The sequence below is a fragment of the Maylandia zebra genome, linkage group LG6 (assembly GCF_041146795.1).
Source record: "Maylandia zebra isolate NMK-2024a linkage group LG6, Mzebra_GT3a, whole genome shotgun sequence".
NCBI classification, from domain to species: domain Eukaryota; kingdom Metazoa; phylum Chordata; class Actinopteri; order Cichliformes; family Cichlidae; genus Maylandia; species Maylandia zebra.
In genome coordinates, this window is record NC_135172.1 from 44,146,447 (window position 1) to 44,161,453 (window position 15,007).

The 15,007-nt window shown below is 46.5% G+C and overlaps 1 protein-coding gene across 1 annotated transcript; it reads left to right on the forward strand.

Moving 5' to 3' along the window:
- Nucleotides 1-117: 117 nt before the first annotated feature.
- On the forward strand, nt 118-14,150 carry LOC112434960 (E3 ubiquitin-protein ligase TRIM21-like). Its single transcript, XM_076885429.1, has 3 exons — nt 118-1,433; nt 1,842-1,901; nt 10,730-14,150. Exon 3 carries the CDS (start codon nt 10,739-10,741, stop codon nt 12,392-12,394), a length of 1,656 nt encoding a protein of 551 aa, XP_076741544.1. The 5' UTR covers nt 118-1,433; nt 1,842-1,901; nt 10,730-10,738; the 3' UTR covers nt 12,395-14,150.
- Nucleotides 14,151-15,007: the final 857 nt, after the last annotated feature.

A 15,007-nucleotide genomic window follows, 5' to 3' on the forward strand; every position in this document is an offset into this window, starting at 1 on the left:
GGTCTCGACTGTTTAGACTTCACCGTCCCGTTTCGTGGTGTTCTTTACCACCAGGGTGCGCCGTTAGTGAAACGTCACAGTTTTCACACTGAAGCATCATGGAGGTCTCGTGTTTATTCTCACCACCTCTGAGGTGGATGTGATCAGCCTGGGAGGAGCAGGTAACTTGGCAACGACGGGCATGTCCTAGCAGCGTGACTCTGAAGTGCTGGACTGTTTGTAGGTTTTCTCCCCAACAAACAACAATGTCGACGAAACGTTTTGCGCCATCAAAGGCAGCTGTGCAGCAGCACCTGAAAGGCAGAGGACGATGCTAACCATCGCACAAAAAGTTGGACTTCTCGCCATGCTAAGGGAAGGTAGAAGTTACTGTTCTTGCTTCCTCTACTTCCGTACCGTTGATTCGTTAATGTTGAATTCTCTGCAGCTGCTCTACTCTCATGTTCTGGACCTGAAAACAGGGTTTGACCTTTGGTTTCATCCTATAATACTGGACTCATTTTTCTACGTAGGTTTGAACTTTGAGAGTTTAAACAAGAAAGAAAAGTGTGACAATGTTCACGCCTGTCTGAGAAAAGAGTATAAAGTGTGCAGTGAGGGGGTTTGACAGCCTTAAAACATCTATAATCATTGTAAAAAATAAAGTTGGCTACTTCGCGGATTTCACCTATCGCGGCTTATTTTTGGAGCGTAACTCCTGCGATAAACGAGGGACCGCTGTACCACCCTACCAAGTCTCTTGCCCTTTGACCCCCAAATTTTCTTGATCCGTCTCTGTCTTGAAAGAGTAGTTGTCAAACAGCTAACAGATCATCTGCAGAGGAATGGCTTATTTGAAGAGTTTCAGTCAGGTTTCAGAGCCCAGCACAGAAACTGCATTGCTGTCATCTCCCTTCTGATGTCTTAGTTCTTCGCTGCGACTCTCTGCGATCCGGTTTCTAGGGCCGCCCTTTTCCCTTCCAGCTACAATATCCCCGTTTCCCAGTAATCTCTGCTGTTCAATAAAAACTCTTGTAAATATTTACACAGTGTGTTTGTGTCCACGCTTTGTGCGAACCTGAGGTTCATGACAGGATGATGGACCTGCTCGGCAGGAGAAAAACAGGAAGACACCGGCTTTATTTTGTCCAAAGTAAATGAAGATCCTCACCTGTCTGTGGCAGGAAGGCTAACTGTAATGCTCGTTTCTCAAAGGATAAAATAAGTTGATTTAATCACAGCTTTGACTCGCACTGCATTTGTTGGACAGAGGGGAAAGAAAGTTGTAATCCTTCACAGTAAAACCTGACGGTCCTTGTGCTCGGCCCCTCCCACAAACCTGCAATGCGACTGCTTCCACGTCAGAATCCAGAAATGAAACTGAGTGAGAGCTGCAGCTGAAACAAGAGCATTAAACTGTCTCAACAACACAGCAGAGCTTCTGTCCGACAGTGGTGAGTACAGATGACACGTTTTAGAGTCCAAACCAAATGTGACTTCCTGTCTATGTGGCAGGAAATCCAACTGTAAACATGTTCCTTCTCCGAAGGATAAAATAAGTGTTCATTCGACGGCATTTGCTGAACAGAGAAAAAGAAGTTTATCGTAAAAATGTTCCTCTGTGATCACAGTGCCTGAGAGGCTCCCCACTTTAACATCAAACAAATAAATTAAATCAAAGAATCTAACTAAATCTTTATCTTGTTGCTTTGCCAGGGCGTGTCCCACTTTTGCTCCTTGTTAATAAGTATAAACCATAAAATTATAAATGAGAAGGAAAGAAGCTCTGTGAAAAAGCTACAGTCAAGTCCTGTTTGTCTCTAAACAAGTTTGAGCTCAGACAAATCTGAATCTCTTCACAGGAACATCAAACTCAGTTCATCACATTCATTTTCACACAGCAGAGCTTCTGTCAAACACGGGTGAGTACAGATGATCACGCTTCCTGTTTCTACACAAATCTTCTGCGACACGGGCGGTTGCCCGGGGCGGCATCACGGGCATCGGCTAAAAAAAAAAAAAAAATGCTTGTACTCATGCTGCCCCGACATCAGCCCGCGCACATCGGGAATGTCACAGGCACCGATCGGTTTTCTGTCGCCCCTTTGCTGGGAGTAAGGGCGCCCTCCGTTTGCGAGGTGCACCTGCTGCTTGCGGCGCAGAGAGGAGAGGGCGGGGCGGCGGGGGCTTCTCTGGCTGGCTGGAGCAGCGTCTAATAACCAACTAACAAAATAAAACAACATAAAAACAAACCAACAAACACGAAAACACCAGACATCATGATACAGACTTATCATTTGCACTGATGTTTTTTAGAAATTCTACACGCGAAAAGTGAGTGCGAGAGCCCTCGGTGCGCCTGCGCGCTGCTGAAGTCAAAGTAAACTTTATTGTCATCTCCGCTACAGACAGTCCAGCATATAGAGACGAGACGACGAGGCTCCAGTTACAGCAGTGCAAGTAAACAAACAATAAATATAAGAAGAGTAAGAAAATAAATCTACACTTTAGGACTCGGGGTAAAGGATCAATAACAATTTAAAATTTACAGTTTGATGATTTAAAGTCTCACACACAACCCGTCGAAAGGGGCGGGGCCTGCTGCTTCCAAATAGAGCACATTTCATTCATAATGTTGTAAATCCAAGCCCATCATGGATTCATGATTTGAATCCTGGGTTGTGTGAAATCCCAGAAATAAACCTTAGACAAAGTGAATCTGTGAACTGTGTGTTAGGTTATGTTGTGGTGATCCTCGGGTTGCGGGACTTGTGTTCATACTGGAGGGCAAAATGAAAACCAAGATGGACAAAAACAGTTCAAAGCCATCAGGTGCTCAGTTTAGAAAAAAGAGAAAAGAAGAGGAGGAGAAACGAGCGACAGATGCAGGTAAGCAGATGTGTGATTGGATAATGGCAGGTCATCCTGAACCAATCAGAGTCAGAATACTTTATTAATCCCTGAGGAAAATATGTGGGTTACAGTTGCTCCAAGAAGAAATGGTAAAAATAGCAACAGTAACAGACTAAACTTCAAACAATACATTATGTTACAGATTTTAATATTAATTAGTCAGTGTCAATTGTTGATTCATCCTGTTCTCATTGTATGAAGAAGCCGTTTGCATACTATGCATAGTCTCTCTCTTTTCATATGTGTGTGTGTACAACAGTTTTATGTTAATGTATAATCCTTAATATGTTTTGTTTGTGTGTGTGTGTGTGTGTGGGGGGGTGGGGGGGGGGGGGGGGGGGTAGAGGGAGTGTTCGCCCAGGGCACCAAACAGGCTAGGACCGCCACTGCTTCAGCTGTTCATCCCTCCTTTTATGAGAATCCAAGGTTACGTTCACTCTGCAGGTCTTGATGCTCAATTCCGATTTTTTGATCAAATCCGATTTTTTTGTCTGCTCGTTCACACTACAAATAAAATGCGACAGCAAACGCGCTCTAGTGTGAACGCTCAAAGCGGCCGCGTGCGCAAAAGAAGACGTCACACACTGTTTAGTCCCAGAGCAACAGTATTGTTTGACTGATGGCCTTAATATAAAGACTTCGGACTTCACGTTTCCCAATTTTTGCTTTAAGTTATTTTGTTATTTACATAATAATGTAAATAACAAAATAATGATCCTTATTACTGTTTAAGAGAGGAGCGCTGCTTCGAAGAATAGCTGCAGATTTCTGTCACAATCTGCAGATTATACAGAACAAACAAAATGTTCACGTTTCTCCAACGTTGTCTTCCCAACAGTTTCACTGACATCTACACTGGATGGCCAGGAAGTGTTCACGATGTCTTCTCCGGCGCTGATAATTGGCGTCTGTCTTGTGTCAGTGACGTAAAAGACGGATTTAATGCGACATGACCATCAAACAGCAGTCGCTTTCTGAAACATCAGATATGTATCGGATTCAGCACCACATACGAAAGTGACCCATGCAGGTCGGATTTGAAAATATCGGATTTGTGCCGTTCACACTGTCACACCATGATCGGATAGATGGTCGCATAGGGTCAGAAAAATCGGATTTAATGCGCTTTCGCCTGCAGTGTGAACGTAGCCTAAATCAGTCAAATACATTTGAATTACTGGAGTCATGTTATAGTCAAATCTAAAAAAAAAACCTGGGTCACCAATAGGTGAACCGCAGTTGGAATATAGTCCCAGTCCCATTCTTAGAGGACCTGACCTGTTACTAGATTTGAATGGAGAGTTTCTATTTTACTCTGCACAACTTTTGTCATATTTACGGTATAGTTATTTTAATCTGCACCGCCTTATTTTTAGTCTATGTACACAGGAAGCACACAGACCAATCGCGTGCATTGAAGCTAATTCCATGTGGCGCTACTCAGCTTGTCACATAATTTATTCAAAGCGCATGTGGAAGAAAACTGCATGAAGACCAGATGCAGAAATCTGAAGAAGTAAGTCAAAGAAACAGAAGGGTTGAAGCTGAGAGGGTTCACGTGTGAAGTCTAGTTAAGGAAAAAGAAGAAAAGATGAAACTCAAACTACATCTTGTCATTATTTTTATAATAATAATAATAATGGAGTGGATTTATATAGCGCTTTTCAAGGCACCCAAAGCGCTTTACAATGCCACTATTCATTCACTCTCACATTCACACACTGGTGGAGGCAGCTACAGTTGTAGCCACAGCTGCCCTGGGACAGACTGACAGACGCGAGGCTGCCATATCGCGCCATCGGCCCCTCTGGCCAACACCAGTGGTCAGAGGGGCCTAATTAGTAATTAAGCATTTATTTGAAAATAACTTGTTATCTTTGAATGTAAAACCCATTTTACTTGAAATGAGACAAACGCACTTTATTATTATTTTATACCCAGAGTATGGTTCAGCTGTGAACTGTGAACATTAAAAATAAACATTGCTGAAATACTACTGTCATGGTCCGGAGTCTGCGACTCCGTGTTTATGTTTAGTTTATTAGTATTCTGTGATTTTGGTTACCTGGGTGTTTGTACTCTTCTGTTTCATGGTTCATGTTCCTATGTTCTGTTTCCCCCAGTCTGTGTTTAGTTGGTGTGTTACGTCATTGCGTGTATGTGTTGCCTGTTTTATTGCAAAGGTCTGCATCTTATGTGAGTGTTTTCAGTTTGCCTCCCTAGTCTCGTCACGATAATCACTCCCAGCTGTGTTCCCCACCTGTGTGTAATCTCCCTGTGTTCTCTGAGTGTATTTAAGTTGTGTCTTCTGTCATAGTAGTTGCTGGTTCGTCTGTGTTGTTTCCCCTCGGTCTCCCTGCATCTCTCCATGTGTATTTCCCCGGACCTCCCTGCATCTTCGTTTCTGGTTTGTTTTGTTAGTTTTACCCAGTTTAGGCTCCAGTTTCATGTTCCCAGTGGCTTTGTTGTTTGTATTTCTTTCGTTAATAAATACTCACCTGCACCAGAGCTGCCGCGTCCTGGTCCTACATAATTCCACACGGCTTGCCCCAGCAAACCGTGACAACTACTGAATATTACTTTCTTTGTTTTATTTGACAGCCAGATATTATACTTCATAGATTTGAAACCTTAGCACTGTGAATTCAGGATTGCATGCTATTGGTGAGCAGTGGGTTTGTAATAACAAACCCAGTCTCCAGTCAGAATTAGTGCTGTTCCAGTATAACACAAATTCAAAGACCATTTATATTACATATTACAATCTTTATGATGTAAAGCACCACATTTTTCTGTTTTACCTGTACTATCACTTATTATGAAAATGGACAGAACCTGGGATAACCTTCCTCATGAATAAATAAATAATTACTAGGGACCACTAAATATGTGTGTTATGCTCTAGCAAAGTGTATGGCAGTGCAAAATAAGGGTTAAAAGGGTGTCCCCGCCCCGGTCCCCAAAACCAGAAGTCTATAGCAATTCAAATCTAGGTGACTGGACATACAGACACCTGTCTATATACAGTCCCATAGTTGATGGTGTATCTCAGAGCACAAATCAAGTCATGAAATTGCCTTTAGACCTCTGGGACAGAATTATATCAAGGCACAGGAGGAACAGAAATCTTTCTGTGGCAATAAGGTCCCAACAAGCAAAGTGGCTCCATCATCCATAAACGGAAGAAGTTTGGAACCCCAGGACTCTAGCCAGAGCTAGCTGCCCGTCCAATCTGAGCGATCGGGGTAGATGAGCCTTAGACAGGGAGAGGACCATGAACTCGATGGTCACTCTGCAAGAGATCCAGAAGCAGAACCTTCCAGAAGGATGACCACCTGCAGCTCTTCATCAGTCAGAGCTGTATGGTAGAGTGGCCAGCCAGAGCCACTCCTCAGTAAAACCCCACTTGGAGTTTGCCAAAAGGCAGGCGAAGGACTCTCAGACCTCAGCCTGAATGCCAAGGTTTATGTCTAGAGGAAACCAGGCACGTCTACCCAATACCATCCCTCGAGTGAAGCATGGTCAATGTCAATTTTATTTCTATAGCACATTTAAAAATGACAAAGTTGACCAAAGTGCTTTAAGAGTTAGCAAATGAACAAGAGAAAACCATATAAAAATAAATGCAATTAAACAAAACATAAGAAGAAGCAAATGTGATATATTGTTACAACATGAAATAAAAAAAACCCTGATGGTACTCAAACTGAACTCGAATTAACAGCCAATCAAAGAAGTGAGTTTTAAGGCGTGATTTGAAAAACTGTATAGACTCTGAAGTACAAATATCAAGTGGCAAGTTATTCCAGCCTCTAGGTGCTGCAACTGCTAAGGCCCAATCTTCTCTATGCTTTAATCGACACCTCAGCTGTACTAAGAGCCAGACGATCTCAGTGTTCTTTTGGGGTTGTATATGTTAAAGAGTTTGCTTAAATAGCTGGGAACCATACTATTTAAGGTTGTTAATAATAATTATAATACTATTAAGAGCATTAAGGCAACTGCTGTTGTGATTTGGACTATTATATCAATAAAACTGAATTGAAGATTAATTGAATTTACTAGCAATAAAGCTGAGCCAGGCACCATCTCTGTGCCTGGTTCCAGGGCAGGGCCCTGGTGAGTACACTCGCCCACATTGGCTCCAATATAAGTTCTGCACTGCCTGTTGTGTGAGACCCATAGGATCACAAATTTTTAAAGAGACCATCAAGACTTCCTGTTTTGGGTTGTTGGTTCCACAGATCCCTCTCCGTGAATCGCTACCTTATCGTGGTGGAGGGGTTTATGTGTCCCAGGGATCCCAGGGGCTATGTTGTCTGGGGGCTTTTGCCCCCTGGTAGGGTCTCCCATGGCAAATTGGTCCTGGGTGAGGGACCAGACAAAGAGCGATTCAGAAGACCCTTATGAAGAGAACATTGAGGGAACAGTTTAGCCTGCCCGGGATAGGGTTACTGGGGCTCTGCCCTGGAGCCAGGCCCGGGGAGGGTGCCCGAGGGCGAGCGTCTGGTGGCCGGGCCTTAGTCCATGGGGCCCGGCCAGGCACAGCCCGAAGAGGAGGCATGGGCCCATCCTCCCGCAGGCCCACCATCCGCAGGAGGCGCCATAGGGGTCGGGTGCATTGTGTGCTGGGTGGCGGCCAGGAGCGGAGGCCCTGGCGGACTGACCCCCGGCTGCCAAGACTGGCAATAGGGACATGGAATGTCACCTCTCTGGTGGGGAAGGAGCCTGAGTTAGTGCGTGAGGTTGAGAGGTACCGGCTAGATATAGTCGGGTTCACCTCTGCGCATGGCTTAGGCTCTGGAACCAGTCTCCTGGAGAGGGGCTGGACTCTGTCTCAGACTGGAGTTGCCCCTGGTGAGAGGCGGCGGGCTGGGGTGGGTATTCTAATATCCCCTCAGCTTGCTGCCGGTACGTTGGGGTTTTTCCCGGTGGATGAGAGGGTTTGTTCCCTGCGCCTTAGGGTCGGGGAACGGGTCCTGACTGTCATCTGCGCTTATGCGGCGAGTGGCAGTTCAGAGTACCCAGCCTTCTTAGAGTCCCTGGGGGGGTGCTGGAAGGTGCTCCACCTGGAGACTCTGTTGTCCTGCTGGGAGACTTCAATGCTCACGTGGGTAACGACAGCGAGACCTGGAGGGGCGTGATTGGGAGGAACGGCCTCCCTGATCTGAACCCAAGCGGTGCTTTGTTATTGGACTTCTGTGCTAATCACAGTTTGGCCATAACGAACACCTTATTCGAACATAAGAGTGTCCATAAGTGCACGTGGCACCAGGACGCTCTAGGCCGTAGGTCGATGATCGATTTTGTAATCGTATCACCAGACCTGCGACCATATGTTCTGGACACTCGGGTAAAGAGAGGGGCTGAGCTGTCAACTGATCACCACCTGGTGGTGAGTTGGATCAGGTGGCGGGGGAGGACGCTGGACAGACCTGGTGCACCTAAACGCGTAGTGAGGGTGTGCTGGGAACGTCTAGCAGAGGCCCCAGTCCGCGAGATCTTCAACGCACACCTCCGGCAGAGCTTCAACAGCATTCCGAGGAAGACTGGGGACATTGAGTCCGAATGGACCATGTTCAGCGTCTCCATTGCCGAAGCTGCTGCATTGAGCTGCGGCCGCAAGGTGGTTGGTGCCTGCCGTGGTGGTAATCCCCGAACCAAATGGTGGACACCAGAGGTGAAGGGAGCCACCAGGCTGAAGAAGGAGTCCTATCGGGCTTGGTTAGCTTGTGGGACTCCGGAGGCAGCAGACAGGTATCGACAGGCCAAGCGGAATGCGGCTCGGGCAGTGGCTGAAGCAAAACCTCGGGTGTGGGAGGAGTTTGGAGAGGCCATGGAAAAAGACTTTCAGACTGCCTCGAAGAGATTCTGGCAAACCGTCAGGTGTCTCAGGAGGGGAAAGCGGTGCTCTACCTGCACTGTGTATAGTGCTGGCGGAGCGCTGCGGATGTCGACTGAGAAAATTGTCAGGCGGTGGAAGGAATACTTCGAGGACCTCCTTAATCCCACTGACACGTCTTCCGAGGAGGAAGCAGAGTCTGGGGATGAGGGGAATGACCCGCCAATTTCCGGGGGCGACGTCACTGAGGCAGTTAAACAACTCCTTGGTGGCAGAGCCCCTGGTGTGGATGAGGTCCGCCCCGAGTTCTTGAAGGCTCTGGACGTTGTAGGGCTGTCCTGGTTGACACGCCTCTACAATGTTGCGTGGAGATCAGGGGCAGTACCTGTGGACTGGGAGACCGGGGTGGTGGTCCCCATCTTTAAGAAGGGAGACCGGAGGGTGTGTTCCAACTACAGGGGGATCACACTCCTCAGCCTCCCTGGGAAAGTCTATGCCAGGGTGCTGGAAAGGAGAGATCGTCCGCTAGTCGAACCTCAGATACAGGAGGAACAATGCGGTTTTCGTCCTGGTCGCGGAACACTGGACCAGCTCTTTATCCTCTCGAGGATACTTGAGGGTGCATGGGAGTTTGCCCAACAAGTCTACATGTGTTTTGTGGACTTGGAGAAGGCATTCGACCGTGTCCCTCGGGGTGTCCTGTGGGAGGTGTTGCGGGAGTATGGGGTGTCTGGCCCATTGCTACGGGCCATTCGATCCCTATACAACCGTTGCAAGAGCTTGGTTCGCATTGCCGGCAATAAGTTGGACTCGTTCCCGGTGGGTGATGGGCTCCGCCAGGGCTGCCCTTTGTCTCCGGTTCTGTTCATAATTTTTATGGACAGGATTTCTAGGCGCAGCCAAGTGGCGAAGGGCTTTCACTTTGGTGGCCTCAGAATCTCATCTCTGCTTTTTGCGGATGATGTGGTTCTGTTGGCTTCATCGGGTGGGGGCCTCCAGCTCCCACTGGAGTGGTTCGCAGCCGAGTGTGAAGCAGCGGGAATGAGGATCAGCACCTCCAAATCTGAGACCATGGTTCTCAGCCGGAAAAGGGTGGAGTGCCCACTCCAGGTCGGGGATGAGTTCCTGCCCCAAGTGGAGGAGTTCAAGTATCTCGGGGTCTTGTTCGCGAGTGATGGGAGAAGGGAGCCGGAGATCGACAGACGGATTGGGGCTGCAGCTGCAGTAATGCGGACGCTGCACCGGTCCGTCATGGTGAAGAGGGAGCTGAGTGTAAAAGCGAAGCTCTCAATTTACCGGTCGATCTACATCCCTACCCTCACCTATGGCCACGAGCTGTGGGTAGTGACCAAAAGAACGAAATCGCGGATACAAGCGGCGGAAATGAGCTTCCTCCGAAGGGTGGCTGGCCTCTCCCTTAGAGATAGGGTGAGAAGTTCGGCCATCCGGGAGGGGCTCAGAGTAGAGCAGCTGCTGCTCCACATCGAAAGGAGCCAGCTGAGGTGGTTCGGGCATCTGACAAGGATGCCTCCTGGGCGCCTCCTAGGTGAGGTGTTCTGGGCATGTCCCACCGGGAGGAGGCCCCGGGGCAGACCCAGGACACGCTGGATTATATCTCTCGGCTGGCCTGGGAACGCCTTGGTGTTCCCCCGGATAAGCTGGAGGAGGTGGCTGGGGAGAGGGAGGTCTGGGCCTCTCTGCTTAGGCTGCTGCCCCTGCGACCCGGCCCCGGATAAAGCGGATGAAGATGGATGGTTCCACAGATCGACAAAACCCAATTTGCACAGGCGAAACACATTAGTAAATCTGGCCCTAGATCCTTTGTTCAAGGACAAACAAAGGATATAAATACAATTTATTTGTATTTTAATTGAAACAACAAGACAATATTTCCTTCTTCTCATTATTTCTTTGTGCATTGTCTAGGTAAGAAGATCATTTACTCTGCTGGCTGAGAAACCATTTGTTTAATGTTTTTTTTTCTTCCTTCTTCAGAGTGCAGACATGTCTGCTGCCACCAATCTACAGTCTGAAGATCAGTTTCTGTGCTCCATCTGTCTGGATGTGTTCACTGATCCAGTCACCACATCATGTGGACACAACTACTGCAAAAACTGCATCACTCAGAACTGGGATGTTAATGACAGCTGCCAGTGTCCCCTGTGTAAAGAGACTTTCAACAGTAGACCTCAGCTGAGGGTAAATACTTTGCTTTCTGAGATGGTTGCTCAGTTCAGACGTGAATCTCAGCAGAAAGCCAGCAGCAGCAGCAGCTCAGAGCAACAAGCTGCCAAACTAGCAGAAGTTCCCTGTGACGTCTGCACTGGAACCAGACTGAAGGCCCTGAAGTCCTGCCTGGTGTGTCTGACCTCCTACTGTCAGACTCACCTGGAGCCTCATCTGACAGCTACAAGTCTGAAAAGACATCAGCTGATTGAGCCTGTGGAGAACCTGGAAAGCAGGATGTGTAGGAAGCACGATAAACATCTGGAGCTGTTCTGTAAGACCGACCAGACATGTGTCTGCATGCTCTGCTCTGTTCTAGATCACAAGGCTCATGAGTTTGTTCCTCTGAGAGAAGAATATGAAGGAAAGAAGGCAGAGCTGGAGAAGACACAAGCTGAAACTCAGCAGATGATCCAGAAGAGACGACTGAAGATTCAGGAGATCAAAGAGTCGGTGAAGATGAGTAAAGATGCTGCAGACAGACAGAAAGCAGAAGGTGTTCAGGTCCTCACGGCTCTGATGGAGTCTGTTGAGAGACGCCTGAAGGAGCTCATAAAGGAGATCGAAGACAAACAGGAAGCTACAGAGAAACAGGCTGAAGGTCTCATCAAAGATCTGGAACAGGAAATCTCTGAGCTGATGGAGAGAAGCTCTGAGGTGGAGCAGCTCTCACACTCTGAAGACCACCTCCACCTCCTCCAAAGCTTCTCCTCCCTGAAAGCTGCTCCACCCACCAAGGACTGGACAGCGGTCAGAGTCCGTCCACCATCATGTGAGGGGACCGTGGGGAGAGCTGTGGCTCAGCTGGAGAAGACACTCTGGGAAGACATGAAGAAGCTGAATCATGCTGCGGTGTTGAAGGGGGTCCAGCAGTATGCAGTGGACGTGACTCTGGATCCTGATACAGCACATCATTGGCTCATCCTGTCTGACGATAGAAAACAAGTACACTGCAGTGAGGTGAGGAGAAAGAGGAAACTTCCATACAACCCAAAGAGATTTACTTACTTTGTTAATGTTTTAGGAGAGCAGAGTTTCTCTTCAGGCAGATTTTACTTTGAGGTTCAGGTTAAAGGAAAGACTGACTGGGATGTAGGAGTGGCCACAGAGTCGATCAACAGGACAAAGAGCATGTCAATGAGCCCCGAGGATGGTTTCTGGACTGTGTGGCTGAGAGATGGAAGTGAGTACAGTGCTTGTGAAGATCCCCAAATTAACCTCTCTCTCAAGTCTGCTCCTCAGAAGGTGGGGGTGTTTGTGGACTATGAGGAGGGTCTGGTCTCCTTCTATGACGTAGATGCTGCAGCTCTGATCTACTCGTTCACTGGCTGCTCCTTCACAGAGAAGCTCCACCCATATTTCAGTCCCGAGCTTAATGATGATGGTACAAACGCTGCACCACTGATCATCTGTCCTGTCAATCAAACTGAGTAGAGCTAAGAATTTTTACTTTATTAGCAGATTACTTTATATTACAATTATTGTATATTACATAATTATATCTTTTTCTTTTGAAAGAGAAACATGAAACTGATATTTTAATTAATCAAGGAGAAGGCAAATAAAAAATATAACCAAGTATTTAAATAATGAAAAATAATTTTTGAAAAGTAACTTGTGCTCCAATTTTCTCCACTGCTGTGGGATCTTAAAGCGTTCACACAAACAGTTGGTCTTTGCAGGCCAAAAACAACATAAAGAGGAGCAGCCTGCAGGGTGTTTGACTAGTAAGACTTAGAATCATTTACAGAGACGAGTTCTCTGCACAACGTGGTCACAGAACACAGTCAGGACACTTTAAACAAAAAGAAAACTTAGTACAAGAAGTACTAAGAGATTAAACAGAGAGAATATGATCCTGTGGAGCGCATACAGGTCAGGCTGAGGAGATCAGAAACTGTCCCATTACAACACATCAAAGATTTCCAGTAGCACCAGTGTAACAACATTGTATATTAAGAAAATTACAGACAAACATTTAGCTGGTTTAAGGGGTCATGTGGGCAATTATCATAGTGTAGTGTGGAAAGGTTTGACTAATGATTTTAAACTTACTGGTTTTTCCAAATGTCATATTGTGGTAAGTGAAAGTTTAAAGCAATGTTATATTTTAGCTTTCATATGACTTTAGTTTCCATCCATCCACTTCCGCTTATTCTTTTTTTTAGTTTTTTTTTTTGGCAGCACGGTGGCACGGTGGTTAGCACTGTTGCCGCACAGCAAGAAGGTCCTGAGTTCAATTCCAACATCAGGCCGGGGTCTTTCTGTGTGGAGTTTGCATGTTCTCCCCGTGTTTGCGTGGGTTCTCTCCGGGTACTCCGGCTTCCTCCCACCGTCCAAAGACATGCAGCTGGTGGGGATAGGTTAATTGGATAATCCAAATTGCCACTAGGTGTGAATGTGCGAGTGAATGTGAGTGTGAATGGTTGTCTGTCCCTGTGTGTTAGCCCTGCGACAGACTGGCGACCTGTCCAGGGTGTACCCCGCCTCTCGCCCTATGACAGCTGGGATAGGCTCCAGCGCCCCCCGCGACCCTGAAAAGGATAAGCGGAAGCGGATGGATGGATGACTTTAGTTTTCCAGCTGTGGTCAGTGATCTAAAGTTGCTGTTTCATGTCCATAAACACGATGAAGTACATTTATATTTTATTGTTATTATTTAGCAAAAGCTGATTGTAAAACAAAACTAAATGGAATCTAAATATGTGACAAATGTGTAAATAAACAATAATTAATGTTAAAATGAGTGAGCAGTGATTTCCCATCTACCGGCTCTAGCTGGGATAGGCTGCAGCCCCCCGGCGACCCCGACAAGGAAAAGTGGAAGAATATGGATGGGACAATGATTCCTTTGATGATTTGAGTAACAAATACTGAGAAGGAAAAATGTGTTTCATACACCAACAGTGTGAGCAAATTCTCATGGTGTATGTTGGTGAATTACAATTACATATATTTGGTGCCATTATTAGTTACTATTAACCGCTGTCTCTCTTCCACAGCATGTCTTTATCCTGTCTTCCTTCTCTCACCCCAACCAATCACAGCAGATGGCCCCGCCCCTCCCTGAGCCTGGTTCTGCCGGAGGTTTCTTCCTGTTAAAAGGGAGTTTTTCCTTCCCACTGTCGCCAAAGTGCTGCTCATAGGGGTCATATGATTGTTGGGTTTTCTCTGTATGGATTATTGTAGGGTCGACCTTACAGTATAAAGCGCCTTGAGGTGACTGTTGTTGTGATTTGGTGCTGTGTAAATAAAACTGAATTGAATTGACCAGGCTGAAAGGCTGACGTAGACCAGGAAAAAGGGGGGGGAGAGAGAGAGAGAGAGAGAGAGAGAGAGGGAGGCTGCAAGAAGGGTCTGGCGCTGCTGAAGGCCAGGATGGTGGATGGACGTCCTACAGAAGAGGCTGATGAGGCTCAGAGAATGAAACATGTTAACAGACTTTGATGTCATTAATAGGTATACGCCTACTTACCAACTTTTAACCCTGTGGGGTTGACAGACGCACCAGCGCGTCCAAATCACATGACCAATTTAAGATGACATTTCAACAAGTTGCTGTCTCCAGTTCAACTTCTGTTGAAACTGGACTTCAAACTAAATGCTAATGTTTCTTCCTGATTTCTATCGTCACCTTCACTGCTGGAAGAAACTATAAAAATTGTGTTTCCTAAGGCCAAAGCTATCGAGCACTCTGCTTGTGGCCTAAATAAATGTCAAACAATCAAAAAATGATATGGCAACATGTGGCAATTGGTGGTATAGGAAGAGGGAGAAGTTTTAGGGGTGAGGGCGGCGAGAGAGAGAAATTTAGACTGTGCCACTGTTTCTGTGCCATATTGAATGATCTGGTTCATTTAAAATAAAGCAAATAATGATTGAACCTCAACCAAGTCAATGCCAAACTGTGCACGAGGGCTTTTCGCAGTGCAGGAGAGTACGTTTGATTTGAGAGATTTTTGTAATTTTACAGTTTTAAGCAAAGATGCATTTGATGATAATATGCACACTAAAGTGTGCAATTCAGTTTTGGCCTCCATAAAGTAA